We start from the raw sequence: 21,953 nt of genomic DNA, 5'->3' as shown, positions 1-21,953 counted from the left end.
GGGAAACTGGCTCGTATCCACGTTACATATGGGGAAAACCACGAAAACGCCCATACAGCCAGCCCGTTCGCAGGGACTCGAACCCCGGACCGAACTACCAGTGTTCAGTGGATTTTACCGCTCGGCCGTTGGTAGGCCGTTGAGTCGCTTTTGACTGTTAGTTCTCTCAAGAGTGGAAACACTGAAATTTTATCCACACGGATTTTTCCACAGTGCCATGCTACAGAAATGAAAGGCTTGGTTTGGTTTATGTGATTACGGCAAAGCCTCGAGAGCTAGGTGCCTAAGAGGAGGGATGCTTTCGTGGAGAACTAAGGGAAACTGCTCGTATACACGTTACACCTGGCGAAAACCATGAAAACGCCCATGCAGCCAGTCCATTCACGGGTTTCGAATCTCAGACCGAACTACCAGTGTTCAGCGACTTTACCGCTCGGCCGCTGGTAGGCCATGGAAATGAAAGAGATTTAAAAATAGCTAAAGACGGTTTCAACGTGGGGCCCAAGTGGTTATAGTGGTTAAAGAGCCTACAGGCGATACCGAAAAGCCCGGGTCTAATTCCGGAGAAGGCATGGGTGTTTGCAAATATATAGTGTCTTTGCGGCATGGAGACACTCTAATCGAGGCGAAAGTCCTCTCGTGTGGTTTAGTGACAGGGGAGAGGTGTGGCGAAGACACGCCGGGGTATTCCTCGGACCACTCCCCGGACGTGCTCTCCCTCAGATTGGGATGGAAAGGACAACCAATGAAGATATATTGATGTAAAAAATCATTGGGTAATTGAATTAAGAGTTTACTCTTTCTGCCAAAGCTAATCATACTAAAGCAAATTCTTCCTTGCACTAAGCATAAAATTAAATCTGATTCTTTCGTTTATTTAAAATTACGTAGTTTATTTCTGGGCACAATAACTTTGCTAAATTTTCACTGATTGAAACCTTTCGCGAAGGTAGGTACCATGTGACTGCTCACACAAAATGTGCAACATTTTCCTCTGCCTTTGACCGAACAAAATCGTGCTTTGCGGACTGCTTGAAGAGGTTTGCCAAAGCCCAGTCACCGAAACTTCACAATTTTGAAGATTAAAAGAATATTTTTCCTTCTTTTGTTATTTCCATAAATACTTGTTATTTGATTTGGTGTGCAACATTTGCTTTTCTGCTGCCCTGCTTTTGACTAACAAAGTCGTGCTTTCGGATCTGCTTGAAGAAGTTTGGTAAACCCTAATCACTGGAAGTTCACATTTTTGATGATTCAAAGAATGTTTTTTGATCTTTTGTCATTTCCTTAAGTACTTGAAATTTAAATTGACTTTGAATTCAACCTTTCTTTGCTGTTAACGTACTTCTGCAAACCTCAAGTTGTATTTGCGTGGTGCACAGAAAGAACGCACTTATCTCAGTTTCAACAAAAAATCCTGTATTTATGCATTAGCGCTATCTAGTATTGGCTCAATTTGGCGATTTTTTGAAGAAATAAATTTGATTTGGTGAATTTTCGGATTCTAACTTACAAGAGATATGATTACCTAAGAACTGTAATGCACATGGTAGTCGAAGTTTGGTGACTCCTGGAAATTTGGCTACATCTACTAAGATGGTTACAATAATACGTTAAGTTTCTAATGTTTTTGATAGTGATTGTGTTTTCTATTGCTTCGTCGTCCGTCCATATAAAGGTTGTGCAGTCATTAGTATATTTTGAACTAGGTGGTGTAGTGTATGGTGTATTTAATTATGGCAAAGCACACTAGAGCTATCTGCCTAAGGGGAGGGATGCCTTCGTGGAGGACTTTCTAAGGAAAACTGGCTCGTATACACGTTACATATGGGGAAAACCACGAAAACGCCCGTTCGCGGGATTCGAACCTCGGACCGAACTACCAATGTTCAGCGACTTTACCGCTCGGCCGCTGGTGGGTCTTATTTTGAAGTAGAAGACATGATAAATGTGCAATGCCCTCGTCGGGACTCGAGCCTGGACCTCTCAAATATGCGCCGATTGTGCTAACCGTTACACCACGAAGGTATGCAGAAAGGAGGGAGAAAATACCTTACAGGTATTGAAGATTTTTTTTGCCAGTGGTGCAATGATGCTTTGCTGTTAGTGTTGGCCCACAAAAACTGTATTTTCATTTGCATTTTTTGCACTAAATGTCCGTTATATGGGAACAGCTCACTTCATCCGTTTAATTTAATGATTAGTTGCTGTAAATGCCTCTCTAGAAGTGCCCACCAGCGGCCGAGCTACCGCTGAACACTGGTAGTTCGGTCCGAGGTTCGAATCCCGCGATCGGGCTGCATGGGCGTTTTCGTGGTTTTCCCCACATGTAACGTGTATACGAGCCAGTTTTCCTTGGAAAGTCCTCCACGAAGGCATCCCTCCCCTTAGGCAGATAGCCCATGTGTTCTTTGCCATAATTGAATAATCCCAATCCCTCTCTAGAAGCTCATTTTTCCCGAATTTTGAACCGGTTTGAAGCGACCGATTTTTGAAGACGTATTTTTTTCGGTTTTTAACGTTCTTCTTTTTTAGCATCTGTCAGCTTCCGTGACTAATAGTTGTCGCTCTTTCGTGATCGGAACCCACAATTTTAACAATAAATATTCTATTAATAACATTGCACTCTTGTAAAATATTTGGGATTACTGTTCCAAAGCACATTGTTTTTAAGTGACCCGTTTTATTATGCTGAGAATTTTGCTTTCTTGTTTAAATACAGCCAAGCACACTAGAGTTATTTGCACTTAAAGCTATCTGCCATACAAAGATGAAAGATGCTTGCGTGGAGAATTTTCTAAGAGAAACAAGCACATATTCAGTTAGACTGTACGGAATAACCTAATTTTATAAAAGTTATTTTAAGCTTATACCTCTTTCCGAGCTCTTCTAGCTTCAGCTTACAATTCCTTACCAGAATGAGTTTTTAGAATCGCATTAAATACAAACGAGAAGGAGAAAATATTTAAGTCAAAGTTCTTTGATTTCGAGAGAGAGAGAGTTAAGATCCCCGAATAGGGCGCTTTTGCCTTTTGGCTAAGTCTCTCTTAACTGTTACTACGCTCGGCTGTCTTACGTGCCTTTAGATAGCTTCACTAGCTAATTTAATGTGTCAACTAGGTTAGAATTTGTGTTAGCTTCGGCTAAATCTCTTTAGTTAGTTTTTAATTAGTTCTTATTTCTTACATTTTAAGTTAAGTCCAAATGGAGGCTTTGTTGTACGCCATGAGAAAGGGGCCGACTATATATCTTTATTTGGAGCAAATAAAGAGTAATTAACCATTCGTGAGTTCAGGTTTGTGTTCTTGGACTTAAGCGATTATTCATTTAGCTGTTCACTAGATTCCTCAACACTTAGTTTAGTAGAATAAAAGGGAGGAACACTGCAGTGGCGCCCGAACTAAAAACGTTGTATTATGATAATTCTCCACAACCCGGATTTGGCGATTGGGTCCTCTAATCCCCAGTAGCTCTTTAAAAGGGCAAGTATATAGGATATTTCTTCCGCCTTCTTAGCATGCCTTTGTGGTGTAACGGCTAACACACTCGGCGCGTATTCGGAAAGTCCGTGGTTCGAGTCCCGGCGAGGGAATTGCACGTTGTTCATGTCTCCTGCTTTCAAAAAATACCTAATATCTCTACAAGACACATAGAATATCACGAAAATATCTATGCAACTAGCAACTAGCCTCCCTCCTAACTAGCCTGGGTTTGGAGTCCTAGATTGATCCAGTAATGTTTCGGGATGTTATCTTGACATTGTTTATCTCGAGATTATCTCGACTTTCTCGACATTGGTGGTGGGAAAAATATTTTATATAACTATCATCTGAATGGTAATTTAGAAAGATTTTTTACAAATCGGGGTATTCGGATTCCTTAGAAGGAAAAAAAAAATAAATAAAATGTTAGCAATAATTTTTTTTTAAATGTGATATGGAGAGTGATGTCACCTTAACAATGAGGAAGACAAACCAGAAAGATCATTCGAACACAAGAAATCATTCAGATATCAGTACTTCCTTCTGATAAAGACAAATGTCTCTTTTTCTATAGAAGTTCGTGCTGGTCATTTCATTATGATATTATTTTCAGTTTATTATAGCCTAGTTATATATGTCTAACCACATACTAAAATAGTGGATGCAGAAACTTCTAATTACATTTACCACACAAGCTATGATATCAAATTCAGAATATTCATATTATTTAACTGAAGAAAATAAAAAGTGTAGATAACTGAAAGAGGGGTAATTTTAGATTACATCTCTCTCTCTCGACCCAAATCGCAGTTTTTTAGCTTCTTTTACTCTCCTCTTCATCACAGAGGAACAAAAAATAAAGAAAAAAATTGTTAAGAAAAGCAAACACCAGTGGTTTCTAAACCACTGTGTTACGCACCCTATCAGGAATCACTTGTTAGGGAAATTGTGACCCTGAAAGGGTAACTCGAAACTACTCCTTCCTGCCAGCTGCTGTTTTAAGGGTTATAGCTCGTACCGAAGCTGTCAGCGGGTGACACTGGAATTGGTGTTACCTCTTGATTCCCTAATGGAACAAAACATTCCCTCATGGCTTGACAGTCATTTGGCATGTGGTTTGGCTCAGCTCTCAAGCTCAAACCAGCTCAGAAGCCACTTACGTTGTAGCTTTCGAATATGGATTGCTCTTTAAGCTTTATTTACGTAAAGAGTAAAGGTGTTATTGTGTTCAACTTACCAAAAAAGTGCTGAAATTATAAGAAAAGGAACTGTTGCTAATTGATAAAGCAAGATCATTTGTTGACCTTCCAGAGTATCCTGATTGTTGGCACATTTTTAGACGGGTTTTATTGTAATTATAGAAATATTTTACCTAATATTTTTATGTTTTAAATGTTCTATTTGATAACCATTATTCTCAACTAGCTTTATACACCAACTAGCTTTATACAACTGACAACTGCCGCCTTTTGTAGTATCAGAAGAGGAATTCTATCCCATTCTATAACAGCTTTCCAAAGTCTGCGGAGGTTGTAGGTCGGCGTTTGGACAACACGCTTTTTTAAAAGTCGGAAAGCGCAAAATTACATTGATCATACATCAAGAGATTTAGTAGGAATGTGAGGGAAGGATATGGCCTTGATACTCGTTTCTTGCACCATTTTTTTCCAGGAAATTAACTGTAGATTTTGACGGGTCGCTGTTTGCTTTATTTTGATGCAGTTCTACTGATCGATCCCACTGTGTGTAAAGAGAAGGTATTTCATATTTGAAAATTGTGTATAGGATATGTTTTAGATAATATGTGGAGTTGATCTCAACATTTTCTCCACTCTTTTTAGTTTTAATTTGCCGTTATATGAAAAACCAGCAACAATCATAAATCCCTTAGAAAAACTTTGGTTAGATTCCTTGAACCATGTTTTTAAAGACTTTTCTCCTACTCTTTGATGATAATAAATGAATTTCATTTTATTGCAGACATTTAAGTATATCCAAAATTCGTCTATTGAGACAACATTTTTCTATTTTTGTCCGGATACATGTTTCTCATAAAGAATTCTTCAGCGCAATCGGCGTTCGGCTGTATGTCGTGGAGAAAGACTATGCACATTATGTTTTTTCGCCTTTTTTAAGATTCAGATCAGCATGAATCACTTTATTTACAGTTGACACTGAGCATTTTAATAACTTTGCAACTGTTCTTGGACTTGGTGGATTTCTTTTAGCATTAAAGATATTACTTTGGCAACATTCGAAGCATTTCTTTCCTTGGATATGTATTTGGAATTTTTTTTTTCCATTTGAACCTAAGTTTTGACGTTTTTTTTTTTTTTTTTTTTTTTTTTTTTTTTTTTTTTTTTTTTTTGCTGTTGATAACATTACCTATCGTCTTTTAGATATCGAAACACCATAGCTTTCAAAACATTTTTTAATAGCTAGATACAAATAACATCCATTGCTTGTTTAAAAGCAACATTTTGCATGAAAGCAAAACTATCAATAATAATATATCAATAATTTATCCTTTCAAAAACATAGTTGCATTTAAAAAAATTTCCTATCAGAAGATTTTTTTTACAGCAACTCAAAATTATCTATCAAATGTGTGAAAAAAGACCTCTGTATAACAGTATGTTTCTTAGTGTTTGCATTCTTTTCGGTACACCTCATGATACCCGTTTTTGCAAATTATTAACTTAATTAAAACAACTATTAAGTTAATTAATTTATAGAAGTTAATAAAAGATTTGCATGATAAACTCCCTCCCCCCCAAAAGGATCCTATTTTAATGTTATAAAAGTCAAAATAAAAAATATTTTAAAAGCGGAGCGGAACATCTTACATTTAACATCCGTTTTTGCAAATTATTAGCTTAAACAACTATTATGTTAATTAATTCATAGAAGTTAATAAAAGAATTGCATCATAAAACTTTTCACCACCCACCGAAAAAAAAAGATCTTATTTTAATGTAATAAAAATCAAAATCAAAAATTATTTGAAAGCAGAGGGGAACCTCTTACATTTAATACCCGTTTTTGAAAATTATTAGCTTAAACAACTATTATGTTAATTAATTCATAGAAGTTAATAAAAGAATTGCATCATAAAACTTTTCACCCCCCCGAAAAAAAAAAAAGATCTTATTTTAATGTAATAAAAATCAAAATCAAAAATTATTTGAAAGCAGAGGGGAACCTCTTACATTTAATACCCGTTTTTGAAAATTATTAACTTAAACAATTATTATGTTAATTAATTTATAGAAGTTAATAAAAGAATTGCATCATAGAACTTTTCACCTCCTCCCAAAAGATCTTATTTTAATGTAATAAAAATCAAAATCAAAAATGCAATTTTTGTGCAGAAAAACAGAAATGCAAATAAAAACTTTTCAAATAACTTATCGTCTAAAAAAAAAAAAAAAAAAAAGTAAAGGCAGAAATTCAGTAAAAGTAAAAATAAATTTTCTGGTTGTATTTGGAAAACGTGCTTAGCAGTCCCTGTATATACGAACAACAAGAAAGGCTGCTTCTTCTTACGAAGTAATTTTAAATTATATTGTCTTCAAATTGAATATTTCAATTTCTTTCAAACTTTCTGCAGCTATGATTCTCCGTAAATTAGATAAATTATTAAAAACATCGAAATGCAGACAACCAGCAAACAGCAGGGTATTTATTTATTTATTTATTTATTATTATTTTTTGAAGAAATGGAATATCTAGATGAAAATCAGTCAGCTGGGAATATTGAATATTGATAAGTTAATAAGTTAGTATAAAAAGTGAGCCATTTTCGAAAGAATACTTGTACCTCTTAATAATACTTCAAACCACTTCGAACAAAAGTTTTATAAGCATTCAAATCATTGCTATAACAAATAAAAGACTTTTAAGCACCACTTGTCATTTCTCTAAGCTGCAAGAATTTCTCTTTTTACGATTTGTAGTGCATTCGTCGCTGCAAGAAACTAAAAGTTTAACGATAATAATAAAATTATTCGACAACGTAAGTATTTTACCTTCATATGTATATCTCTTTCTTTTTTGAAACTTTAAAAACAACGTTTCATCGAATGCCAAGAGAGGCTATTTAATATTTAAAAAAACATATGATGTGGACATTACATAACTTCATTGTAGGACCAATTAAATTATGTACATTTTTTATTGCACTTCAGAATTTAAACTTATTTCCTCGAATTTTGTTAGAGATATATTTCTTATTCAATCAATTCAGTTCTCATTTCGAGGGAAGGCAAAAATGCATAAAAACCCCAAAACATCTTCATTAAAAATTGTAAAATGCAGAAAAACCTAAAACACTAAGTGCAGCTAAAAACAATTAAAAACAAATTGCAATTAACAGTAGACTTTCTACGCCAAAACAAGCCATTCAGCCAACGGAGAGGAAGACCAAATTTTCGGTGCACAAAAATGAAAGTTAACTTTTGGTCCCACTGGATAAAAAGTACATTGAAAAAGGTGCACAAACTGATTTAATTCACTATTATAATAACAGTTTCGAATGTAAAAAAATTGTAGCCTCATTAGGCCTAGCCCACTTACAATTTTAAATTGCTGCTACAACTATTGCACGCAGATTAACTGAAGGCATAAAATCCTTAACCGGAACATAAGAACAACATAATTCAACCATTTTTAGAGCACAAAATGCACAATTTGCCAATACATAAGAATAAAAATACTGTTGGAAATATATATATATAAGTCTGGTGCGGCCAACTGCAACAACAAAGGGAGGTGCACAACTAGATGCTATAGCAGTTCCTACTAGAAATATTCAACGTTCTACGGATAATCCTTCTCAAGTTATGCGAGATACATATATATATACGTACGTACGTCACGAAAAAAAGTCTCTTCCGAATCCATTTTACAACCCCTTTTAGAAAAAAGAGTCTTTTTTTCTGTCCATACGTACAGATGTCATGCGAAAAAAAAAAAAATCATTCAGATGGATTTCAGAGCGATCAAGATGGCTGGTTTCACTGAAATATGATACCCAAAAGTTTTCGCGATTACAATACTTCCTTTAATTCGTGCAAGAAAGTAAAAATATATTAAATTATCACTCATTTCTTAACTATCACATAACATTAAAAAATATTTTTTATAGATGTGATCATACTAATAGATTAAAAAATATTTTTTAAATTCTTAGATTAAGCTTATTAAGTACAAAAGTGTCAATATATTTACAATAATTTAATACTTAATAAAGGAATCTTTTCGCTGTCATAACAGTTTTAATACGTTTGTTCATTTAGTTAACGATTCGCAATTTTTTAATATCTATTTCACAGTGCCTTATTTGAATAACACGTTAGATCCATTCGAAATTGAAATTTTTTAACCTACCAAGTCACATATCTCTAAAACATTTTTATATGATTTTGAAAGGAAGCTTCCTTTGTAAGGTAAATATCATGTACCAGCAATTACAGATTTTATTTCGCTTAATTTGAGAAAATGCGTAAGTGATAGTGTGATAATAAAGTATCATAAAAGAAAAGAAAATGTCTAGAAGCTATCTTAGTCTCGCCAAAAAATTAAAAAAACATAAAAGTCTGAAAGATTTCAGATTTTAAATATCCTTCAAAAAGGCGTTTTTTTAACATTTTTTCTGTTACCTTTATTTATTCAATATCATGTTCTTCGCCCTTAAACCATAAAATTCAGGTTAAGAACAATATCGCAAAATAATTTTAAATTGAGCATATCTTTAGAATTTCTGATACACAGTCTCACGCGTTGGAGGTAAAATTTTTTTTCTGTACAACATTGCCGTTGCTCGCTTTGAAATCCTTGAGTTTGTGAAGCAAAAATCCGTTAAAGTTTTACAAAATATGAAATCGATAATAAATCAAATTTCAAATTTAGGTTTTAGATGCCCATATTCGTAGTATATCGTAGTAGTATTCGTAATATCTGAAAGCTTTCAGATTTTATATTACGCCGAAAGGGGCGTTTTCTTATTTATACATACATACACGTTTGGAGAGCATTTGGGCTAGCGACCGCTTGGGCTAAAAATGTTTAAAAACAGCATAGTTTTAGAATTTCCGTTAGACAGTCTCGGGCGCTGGAGATAAAAATATTTTATTCCGTACAGAGTATTGCCATTGCTCGTTTTAAAATCGTTGGGTTTCTTAATAAAATGTTCGTTAAAATAAAAAAAATATGAAATAGATAGTAAAACAAATTCGAAATTCAAGATTCTAGCTTCCATGTGCCCATATTCGGGGTGGAGGACTACGTTAGTCAAAATTTGACGGCTCTAGGTGTCGTTGTTTTTTCCCAATGTGAGAAACACGTATACAGTTATGCATATACTTCGTTTAATTCCTTTAAATATAATACAGGGGGATAATATTTGGTGACAACAATTTGAAAGGTGATTCAGCCGTTTATAGAATTCGACGTAAAATGCCGTTTCGAGACTAATAACTCTCCTGGCATAAAGCCCTTTTGGGCTAATGATTCTTATAAAATTATGTTTGGGTGTTGTTAAAAGAATTTGTTAGTTGTAAATATATTATTTGTTCATAATTTTACATAACAGGTTTAATCATTTTCATTTTAATTCTGACATAACGCATGGTGTAGTTAATATAAATATGAAGAAAGTTATTCACATGAAGATGCTCTAAGTCAGAGTGGATCAAATGACACTTTGTGTTTTTCAGAGAAATTACGCGTAATGTTATTACTAATCAGATAAAGAAAACAGTAGTGTAAAATTACTTTTTCATAGGATTAAAAGTCTGATTATTAATAATCAATTTGGCCCACCAGCGGCCGAGCGGTAGAGTCGCTGAACACTGGTAGTTCGGTCCGAGGTTCAAATCCCGCGAACGGGCTGGCTGCATGGGTGTTTTCGTGGTTTTCCCCATGTGTAACGTGTATACGAGCCAGTTTCCCTTAGAAAGTCCTCCACGAAAGGCATCCCTCCTCTTAGGCAGATAGCCCTAGTGTGCTTTGCCATAATTAAATACACCAAATACACCATAATAATCAATTTTTAAAGAAAGATCTTACACGTAGTAACAAAGATTTTACATAAAGAAATTAACTATAAAAAAGAGGTCTTACGAATCTCATATTTATAAGCTGACAGGGTGCGTAATGAGCTCATTTCAAGTGCATTAACATATGAATGTACATTTTATGGTTAAGAAATACGCACATAAGGAGTGCAATTAAACTCATGTTAAAGTTTTCTGTAACTGAGCTAACAAAGAAAGCTGTTACTACTTTTACAATGCGTTGCAAAGCAAAACTGCTTATCTCACTTCTTAACAAATCAGAGGTTACCGATTTCGCGCTAGACTATTTTTGAAATTTTCTCCTACGGTGGATTTTTTCATACGCTACAAATTCATTGTACAATTCTGCAATTGGGATATTTTAGTGCAAATTCAAAATTTCGTGGTCGTATGGAAAAGCATAGTCAAATATTCCAGAAATTCTTACTTTGGAGATGATTAAATTATATTATTTAATTATGTGTATGGGATACAAATCTAAAATATGCAATTCCTTAGTATGGAACGTTATAAAGGAAGCGATCCAATTATAGTTACAACTACGAAAATTTCATACAGCCAACTATTTCACCGCTGGGTGTGGAACTCGGGGAGAACTACCAATGTTTGCAAATTTATCTATTCGGCATTTGACTTTCACAAGTCTCGAAGCATCAAAGATAAATTACATCTTGTCCAACCCTATTAACCCTTCGACTACTACTACTACTTCGACTTCGTCCTTTTAGTGGGACATTATGAGTCCCACTAAAAAAATGACTGCGGGGTTAAAACGTACTTTGAATCTCCTGTATGCTGGTTATCATCTTCCCAACAGTTGGAAAATCAAGACACCGCTATGCCCGTTGTACACAAATGAATATAGAGGAAAGAACAAATATGCGTTGTCTAATGTATAATGTTGGGTTATGCAAAGAATGCTTCACCCTGTACCGTGCGATTTTAAATCTATTTCATATAATAAGGTTTTCCAGAATAATAGGTGGGCTTAAGTCCGTTCGCTACGTGTGGGACATAATGTATCTCACCATTAACTACGGGTGGGACATATGTGTCTCAGACTTGAAAACTATTTAAAAAAAAAAAAAAAAAAAAAAAAAAAAAAATCCCAAATGCTAAATTTACCTTATTTATGACATATGTTGTTAACCTGTATAGAAAAATCCGATGTATACACCACATGACTTCCTTGTACGGAATATTAAATTATACGCATTTTTTCTTGCATTTTATTTAAACTTATTAGATTGAATTAAACCTACTTCGCCGACAGCGCATAAACCACAATAGAATAAATGCATTCTTTAAAATTCATTTTGTTTACCATAGCGACACTCTGGCACTAGGTTTACTTAACAGTATTATATTTCCTTCATATTATAACTCAGAATGCACAAAATGTATATCATTTAAAGCATTATCTAATCGTTGCCACATGTTCTATTCAAATACTATAATAAAGCTAGAACAATGTATAAAAAAATTAAGCAAATAAAACAAAAAAGGAACAGTTTTTCACAGACATTTGAGTATTTCTCATTTAATTAATCCAGATCATACTTCGCGAGAAGGCAAAAATACATAAAAACTCAAAATATCTATATTAAAAATTACGAAGTAAATTTGAAACGCTTATTTCCTCGAAAAAATTCCAGAAAGAATTAAGCATGATTTAATTGGCAATAATAAATAAATGCGTTATCTTTGTTGTTGCGAAACTAAGTTTCTCTAGATTGGCAACAAATCCACTAGTCTCCTGTTTCAAATGTAAACATCACTGGCCGCCATTAAAACAGGCTTAGCGGCAATTCAACAACTTTAAAATTGCTGATAATTCTAAAAATATTGCACACAGATTTACTAAAGGCATAAAATCCTTAACCAGAAGATAAAAACAATATAATTCAATCATTTTTAAAGAAAAAATGTACAATTTACAAACATGTAAGAGTAAAGAAACTGAGATCACTGAGCCGGGTAATAGAGTGTATATATATATAAATATATTTATATACGTTAGGTGCGGCCGATTGCAACCAAAATGCGAGATGCACATCTACATGTTATAGCAGTCCTACATACAAAATTTCAACGTTCTGAGGCTACTCGTTTTTCAGTTATGCGAGATACGTACGTACGCACGTACGTACATACGTTCGTACAGACGCCACGAAAAATTCTCTTCAGAATTCATTTTAAAGCAGTTTTATAATTTTTTTGAAGGAAACGAGTCTTTTATTCTGTCCTTACGTACAGATATCACGCAAAAACATCGTTAAATTGCATTCGAAAGCGGTCAAAATGGATATTTTCGTTGAAATATGCTGCGTGAAACGTTTCGCGATTACAATACTTCCTTTTTACTTCGTACAAGGAAGTAAAAAGGGCAATTTTTTTTTAAAAACTTCGCAGTCAAAGGGTTAAATAAAAGTTGTTTAGACGGACTCATACCCATTTTCAAAGCTCCAATCAAATGCAAAGTGCTACAGAAGTAGTTATTGATTTGAATTTAAGGGATGTTAGCTATGGAGGTCTCAAAAAGGAGACAGTGGGATGGACATATCTTTTAGAAAACATACGAGGTGGTGGAGACGGCACGTTCTTCGTCTCACTTTTTGTTGTCGGACATGTCTGGGCACATGCCTTCGCGGGGAACATCACCCCTTTCGCGCGAGCGTCCCCTCATTGATGAATACGTAGCAGCTGGGATGAAGTTCGTTGCTCTTCAGCAGTCTTCACTATCACCGGATGCTGACGCTATCAGGTTAAACACCAGGCGACCGTCATCATAAAGCACGTGGTTTTTTTTAAAAACATTTCTTAAAAGAAAAAAGTATGCAGCTTCTCTCGTCGTCTTTTTGTGGCCACCCAAGCCAACGTCGTGCACGCGTTTAGAAAAGGGGTATTCGTCCCCCTTTTTCATTCCATTAGCATGCCCTTAGAGTTTTTTTTCTTTAACTCCACTCTAGAAATGGAAGCAGAATTACGATATCCTTGCCTGCTTAGCGAATTTTATACAATGGTGTCTAATGCAGGGTATTAACTTTCTTAAAATGTATGGTAAAAGATTGGATTAATCTAAGGGGTCGGCTAACAGATGTTATCCAGGACATTAGAAGTTAAATGACCTATTAATGTTCAGCATTATGTGATACAAGGAAATTTAGACCAAGGGAAAAGGATTGGAACAAACTGTGAATTTTTACAAAACACATTTTTTAGGTTTGAATATGGTTACTTAATTACGCGTTTCGGCTTGTACGGGCTTCAAGCCTAAATGAAGAGGGGTTTTTTTTTATTAGAGAACATTTTAAAGGAAACTGTCTGGTACTGAGTATACATCTAAAGAAAACAATGGAAATTCCAGAGAGTTAACCCATTTCACCGCCTAGAGTAAATGCGGTAGAGAACTACCACCATTTGGGAAGTAATGGATTTTTACTTGCCTAACTTTAGCAAAATACGAAGAATGTATCACATTTTCTTGATAACTATTAATGAAAAGTTCTTTCACGAGTGGTATACTTAAAGAGAAATTTGGTTTTTTCCCCAGGAAATAGGAAAAGACCATCATTGTTGCACGTGGTGAAGAACACTGAAACACTGAGGGTTCACATCTATGAAAGCACTCGGTGAGGAAGGAGAAATCTTTTAATGAAAATTTAGTTTTTGAATAGGGCTCCGTGAAATGTTGCATGGTTTTATATCTTCATTTATGTAAACGTTAGAAGATAAAACCCAATGATCTTATTACGCTTCTAAGCCCTCTAATGAAACAAAATATTGTTGGCAGCACATTTTGTTAGCACTTATTAGCCCAAAGGCTCGATTTGCCCAGAAGGGCTATTAATTTCGTTTCGGCATTTTGCGCCGTCCACTATAAAACGAAGCTTCAATTTTCAAAGTGTTGCCACCAAATATTAGAGTCCTGCATTAAGTTCAAAGAAATTAAATAATGAAGAATCTGCATGAATGTATGTAGGTATGTTTCCTACACTGTGAAAAACGACGGTACTTAGAGACATCAGATTTTGAATAGCGTAGTCCTCCACTCGAATAAGAGCCTCTGGAAGCCCAAATTTGGAATTTGTTTCATTATCTGTTTCATATTTTTTAAAACTTAACGAATTTTTAATTAAGAATTTCAACGATTTCAAAGCGAGCAATGGCAGCACTGCACGAAAAGAAAAACATTTTTATCACTAGCGCGAGACTATGTGTGGGAAATTCTAAAGATATGCTTTTTAAAAATATTTTTTGATATTGCTGCTGAACCGAATTTTCTGGTTTAAGTGCGAAGAAATATTTAATAAATAAAGGTAACACACAAAACGTTAGAAAACGCCCCTTTGGACGTAATATAAAATCTGAAAGGTTTCAGCCATTTTTAAAATTATTTTTATGTTTTTATCAGATTTTGCTTTATCTATTCATAATAAAAAAGTACAAATTATTCACGTAAAAAATAAGAATGTAACATTAAAATCATGTGGCAAACTAAAATTTTCATATTTATATTCATAAAATTGTAACAAGTGTTTAGAAGTTTCCATCAGTCACAAGGAAAATTTTAATTATTATTCCAAAATTACTTAATATTTCTATTGTCTTTTTCTTCCATGAATTTTAAGGTATTGGATCTTATAAAATGCATAATTTGGTTTGAATGTCCCACAATACCAGACTAAAATCGCTCTAGAATCTTGACAAAGACATTAATAATAATGATAAAGAAATCATTAAAATAACTTAAAAACTTTCCAATAAGTTTATCTTGCGTTCATCCTTCTGCATACATCACATCGAAAAAATTAGATACAATTGCATTTCATGAGGCTAAACTGCATTTAATAAAAATTTCGATTTGAAAACAACCATTTTACAGCTAAGTTTCCGATTTGAAATGATTATGGTTATCATTTTGAAATATTTCATTTATTTGCAATAGATATTTGGATTAAAATGTCCTGAGCATTCTAATATAAATATACAATATATATATATATATAATACTTATTGCATTAATGTGCATATATTTATATTGTATAGATTTATTTTGTTGGAAAAACAAATATTTTACAGAAATACTAGGACTAATATCCAGCATATCTTAAATATATATCGTTACACATGATGACAAATTGTGTATTCAAAATATTAGAAGCAGCAGTGGGGATAAATGACCTCCTCTTCAGCAGAATAGATCTAAATAAATATATGCTACATATCGAACACCTCTTTTTCTTGAGAATGTATCATGATACTAATTCAGAAGTCAAACAACAAAAATCAGCGTTATATTTTCAAAATTTTCACAGTACTAGTTTCGATGGTTTTACCGAACCACCATCCTCGGCTGCAAAACCGCAAATGAACAAGATAAGAAATAATGATTAGATAAGATAAGAAAGCCTGGAGAAGAATAAGCAAGTGGCGCCATCTGTTGATGAAACCAGAACTAAAACATAATTTAGGATCGTTAACTAGTTAACGATCCTAATTCCAATCCATCTTTGCCTTCGACCTTTAAAGGAGTTATGTTTTAGTTCTGGTTTCATCAACAGATGGCGCCACGTGCTTATTCCTGTCCAGGCTTTCTTATCTAATCATTATTTCCTATCTTGTTCATTTGCGGTTTTGCAGTCGAGGATGGTGGTTCGGTAAAACCATCGAAACTAGTCCTGTGAAAATTTTGAAAATATAACGCTGATTTTTGTTGTTTGACTTCTGAATTAGTATTTATTCGGCATGTTATTGTGTCTTAATGTATCCTGATCTTCGAAAATGGGTACATGTAGTGAATTTATGAATTTCTTTACACAGATAATCAATAAATAAACAGGTAAGATAGCTGTGTTGGTGTATTTCTAAAGAAGCATTGATTTTAATGTTCTCAAGCAAAAAATACATTCAATTTAAACTAGTCATAGAAAATGTTTCCAATTTCAAAATATTTTCGATGATCTTTTATGGAATAAGCCTAGAAAATAACGCGAGAGAAGAAACGAGATCCAGGCCGGGGAAATGAAAAAGCACATTAACAAGTAAATATTAAAGCTTTTCTTTGAAATATCTTAATTTGTTGCTATTTATCACGTTACAGATGGCAATGGTAAATCTCATGCTGAAAGTATTTTACAGTTGTAGATAATTAAATGAGTAATACCTTCGTTTAACTAATCTAATGAGTCTCTTTGCCTTCTTCGTATTTATTATATGCACATCTAAAGGTTTTGATTTTTGTTATTTTTATTGTATACGGAAATAAAAAAGGAATTCAGAAAACCTCCAGCAGACTGGGACTTTTTTCCCTAGCGATTCCGAAAACTTACTTCCGTATAACGCTTTCCACTGACTGCGGTTGAAAATTTATGATTAGGACGAAGAAAAAAGATGAAAAAATGAAACTAACAACTGAGATTTTATACTGTGGCTTTTTCCTGTTTATGAACTAGCTTCGTTTGGAACCGTATCTGTCTGGGAAAGCGTATTGTGGTTAAATGATTTGAACTGATGAAAATACTGAGGCTTTTTAAAAAAGGCATTTAGTACTACTTTGTGCTGAAGGATATATTTGTCTTATTAATTTTTTCGTGTTTTGAAAGTGAATTTAAGTTTCAATGATATTTGCAGAGTTCAATTAACATTTCCCCAATCAATTAAAAAATTTATCTCAAAGTAATCTTTAGAAAAATAATTAATTATAGCAGAATTATCCCCAGATGAAACACCAGATGAACAATTTATAGATGAACAATTATAGATGATGATGGTTTTAGATGAACAATTTTTATCAATGCATATAATTAATGTTATCGATTATGGGTACAGGAAAATTGAATCATTTCTTTCATTCATTACAAAACTATATCATTTTCTATAAGCATAAATGATAACATTAATTACAGTAAATAAATTTGAAAGAATTCATACTTAGTTAATTTGTATTGCAATGTTTAAAATTGAGGGAGAAAAATTTAATCTTTTCTTTTGCAGTGTAAAGTTTATTCCAAGCTCCTTGCCAGCACCACCAATCAGAATGGTGATGCAAGCTTTGGAAGTATGTTATTAAAGCGTTGACCTTAAATGAGATTTAACTATTCAAATAGAAGAAAGTTAGAAATTCTAATGTTTGTCCTATACACAAAAAATTATTCCGAAATTATTTTCGTTTTAAGTCATGTGATAGATAATTAAGATGTAAAAAACTGAAGAAATTTTTAAACACCCCAGAAGAATACACTGGATTTAAAAACTGGTTTATGTCTGTTATCTGGGAGAATTATCTCTTAATTAATAATTATATAATCCATCTAGCTTTCAAAAACGTAATTATACCTCACGATAATTTTTGGGTAATTGTACTAAACTCCCTATTAGAAACAGGGCGACTGGAAGAAAAATGAAATACTCGAAGCAATAAATTTCCAAATAATTAAATTTAAAAAAAATTATGTTTAAAGCAGAAGAGTGTATTTTAAAGAAAAAATATATATATAAAAATTCAGTATTCACTGCAGTGAATAACACATTTTTAAAGCTTTTTTTAAACTTTTTCAGTCTTAAAATAGTTTAGTACATTATATATAATTTCTTCCTAAAGTAATTACATAAAAATAATGCAATTATTAATTATTGGTCTTAGTAGTTGTTGAATTAGGACAATAAAAATTTTAAAAAGAAACATAAAATCTAATTTATGCTCAGAAATTTTGAATCCGAGCTTAATTGTCCCTGCAGACAGATCAGAAAGATCCTGTTCTGCTTAAAAACACATTTTGCTGTTTCAGTACAGCAATAACACAGCCAGCTCTCGTCTAAAATCTCACGTAAGGAAGCTAAGTAGGCGTACATAACTCGTGCAGAAACATAAAACGTTGTCTACACAGAACTGTTCACTTGTATTACGACTGAGCGAAGGAAAGAAAGTCTTTTTAAATGACAAAATAATGATGAACCCACCAGCGGTATAAGTCGCTGAACATTGGCGGAACAAGTTTGGTCCAAACGGGCTGGTTGCACGGGCGCTTTTGTGGTTTTCCCCATGTATAATAAGAATACGAGGCAGTTTCGCTTAAAAAGTCTCACGAAGGCATCCGTGCCCTTAGGCAGATAGGCCTCGAGGCTTTCCTGTAATCACATAAACTAAAACAAAACAATGGTTATTTTACATTTATATAATATGCATAAAACAGCGAAATGTTTCATTTTAAATATTTTGTGTGAAGTATATCAAATCTGAGATTACAACTATCATTTTTCGACCCTACTTATAGGATTTATTAAGGACTAAAAGGAACGTAAGAATGTGATTATATATAGTTCGTGAAATGTGTGGTGAAAAAGTGCTCGGTAACAGTCGTAGAATCAAGGGCAACTCGCGTAAAGAGTAATACGAGTACGAACTTTGCTTACCTTGATTTTTTTTAAATAGAAAATAATTGCTCACGTTTGTGTGCGGAAATAAAATTATTATTATAATTTCTGTTTCTTATTTGCAGCAAATATATTTTCTCTCTTTTTCTTCTAGTTTATCGGCTGCGAAAAAGCTTTTTCACGCCTGGAAAACTTGAAAATCCACTTTAGGTCTCACACTGGTGAAAGACCGTATCACTGTCAATACTTAGGTTGCCCGAAAGCTTTCAGTAATTCGTCTGACAGGGCCAAGCATCAGAGAACTCATCAAGACTCGGTAAGTCTTAGTTTTCATGATGATAATATGTCTGGATTTTTTAATAAAATAACAGCATTTGGACCTTTCGTTAGCGGACTTTCCACTTTAATGGACACTCTCATTAACGCAGTTCGTAAATCCTCAGATCCTTCAAATGGAAGAATAGTGCATTCTTCTTTAGTGGAGAGACTCTATCGTAACAGACGAACACTCCGATGACTGACGAGACAATGACGTTCGCATAGTATTTAGAGCGTTCATATCATGAAATGCAAGAAAAATGCGTATAATTTAATATTCCGTACAAGGAAGTCATGTGGTGTACACATCCGATATTTTTGAATAAGTATACCTCAGTTTTACTGTCTTTTTTAACAGTACAGACCTTTGGAGTGGTTGATCATTTGGCATCATGTTAGGAAAAGTACATAAATTGCAAAAGATTGCATCTAAATGTAGGTTGTGCGATGTTTTATTGTTGTGCACTAAGGACTGTGACTTAATAAAACTTACTATGTTTTAAGTGTGGGAGACCAATGTAAACATTCATACAGTTAAATCTGTGCACAAAAAATTTGACATCACTATGAAAATTACCAGCGCTTGTTTTAGACATCTAACATTTTTGGGCTAACTATATTATGCATAAAAATATAAAATTAGATCCAACTTTTCAAGAGAAAATTTATGAATTTCACATATTTCCCTCTAAATTAAAACTTGGGTTTAAAAAAAAGAAAAGGAAAGAAAAATAATTTTTGAAATCAATATGCGGAACTGTGCAGCGAGCACGGCATTTCTAACAAGATATTTACTTAGCTTAAAATTCATATTTTATACTATTAGTTGATTGTTTAATTAAATACTAGTTAAAAGTTATAATTAAAATATTTGTTTCTTAGACTTATGATAAATATTTTAAAACCATTTTCATTTATCGGAACGATGTTGAAATAAATGTAACTCATCGGTTTTCAGATGTATTTGATGTATATTTAAAACAATTTGAGGTAGGTTGGTCAACTTTTTTATATTTCCAATACTTGTTTTTTTAGAAGCCATATTACTGTCAAGAGCCCGGCTGCAGCAAAAGGTACACAGATCCAAGTTCATTGCGGAAGCACGTCAAAAATCATTTCCTGAGAATGGAACAATTTAATAAAAAAGTAAGTGTTTTAAAAACCATTTGATTTATTTCATAAATAAATTGGTAATCAATGCAATTTTAGCTTCGAGTTGAATTTTTGTTTACAATTGTAGCGTCTATGTCTTTTTGGGAGCACCGGCAGTAGACCCTACGTGAAAGACTGCGTAGCGAGTTCTCGCTATGTCTTGAAGAACAGACACTACAGAAGAAGGTTTAAATAACTTTTTTATTTGAACTAAAGAATTAAGATGCACGCACTCGGTGCTCACAATTCACCACCACTTGTGGCTAAACTCAACTGAACAGAAAATAAAAATGTGCAATCACTATAAATTAAGATGGCTAAACGACTGCCTCCTTAGTTATCTAAAACGCTAAATCGGCTGCACACAGCAATGCCGAGCCTAGAATATTGTTACGAAATGTCAAGGCGCGGTGAGATGGCTTCCCCGCAAAGCAGTTTTAGGGTTGCCATAAAATGGCAAGAGAAGACAGGGTTGCACATTTAACGAGAAATCGTCCCTTTGGCGACAAAATTGGCGATGTACCATGGAGGATTGGAGAACCTTCTGGAACGAATTCTTACCGGTTTAGCCCAGAATGTTCTCGAACACAAGCCGAAAGCTATATAAACCCTGCTGGTCCGCAGTCAGTTAGTGTGTGTCTCTCATCGAGAATGTGTGTGCCTCGCATAGCGAGCTGATAGAGAGAGTGCCTCGTCTAAAGTGCAAGATAGTTAGTATCGAGCTGGTGTCTCGTCTAGCGAGTCATTTCCTGAGGAGTCAATCGAGTTGACAGCCGGGCAGCGAGTGCCGAGTAGGTCGTCGAGTTCACCGTAGGAGTCTCTTTGTGTATCGCGGTTAGTGCATCGTCGAGAGAGCGTGTTGAGCTCCAGGAACGACTGAACCGAAGAGTCGGGAGCCGTGCTCTGTGTGTCGTCGAGTGCATCGCGAGTTGTAGCGTGGAGAGTCTCGAGAGTAGGTGGAGTTTTGAGAATGACCAAGAAGAGTCAGGAGCTGTACTCTAGTGCATTGCCGTGAAGCTGTGTCCACCTGATAGCCTGATAACCTGCAGGATGTGTCCCTGATTGTGTCAGCGTGTTTATAGTAGTTTATCGATGACTGTAAAAACGTGTTTTGGAGCAGTCCTGACAATACTGGCTAATAAAGTGTGTTTCGATACTTCATCAAGTAGTGTCGTCATTATTCACTCCAAATCTACAAACCCCGAAGTAACGTGAAGGAAGAAAATAACACAACAACTACTGTCAGAAAAAGAAAAACGCAACAATATCAATATAATATGAAGAACACCAACTAGAGAGTTAATTCAAACACGCAGCATAAACTCGGAACTAACTCCGCTACTCCTCCTCATGAACTATTAAAACCGCAGCTTAAATACTGTTTCTGAAACACACTTAGATTTTGAATACTACGTAATTAAAATTTACATTCCGGCAGGAAACTGAAGTCAGGAAGGAAAGGAAAGTCGAACTAAAAATAATTGTTTAGAATAAAACAAGGTCTTTAAAATATCTTTATGACAAATAAAGTTTCTGTCAAGAAAAATAA

The 21,953-nt window shown here is 34.1% G+C and overlaps 1 protein-coding gene across 1 annotated transcript in view; it reads left to right on the top strand.

Moving 5' to 3' along the window:
• Nucleotides 1-21,953, top strand: part of LOC118194068 (uncharacterized) — a 91,856-nt gene that overhangs the window by 44,625 nt on the left and 25,278 nt on the right. The window contains exons 3-4 of the mRNA XM_035365254.2: nt 19,089-19,250; nt 20,288-20,398. Of these exons, the coding sequence (XP_035221145.1) occupies nt 19,089-19,250; nt 20,288-20,398 (273 nt within the window). The remainder of the gene's footprint in view (nt 1-19,088; nt 19,251-20,287; nt 20,399-21,953) is intronic.

This window comes from Stegodyphus dumicola, chromosome 10 (genome assembly GCF_044657685.1).
Source record: "Stegodyphus dumicola isolate Sdum_Otavi_A_Nest chromosome 10, ASM4465768v1".
NCBI classification, from domain to species: Eukaryota; Metazoa; Arthropoda; class Arachnida; order Araneae; family Eresidae; genus Stegodyphus; species Stegodyphus dumicola.
The sequence above is the reverse complement of the archived record's forward strand: the minus strand, read 5'-3'. Positions and strand labels throughout refer to the sequence as shown.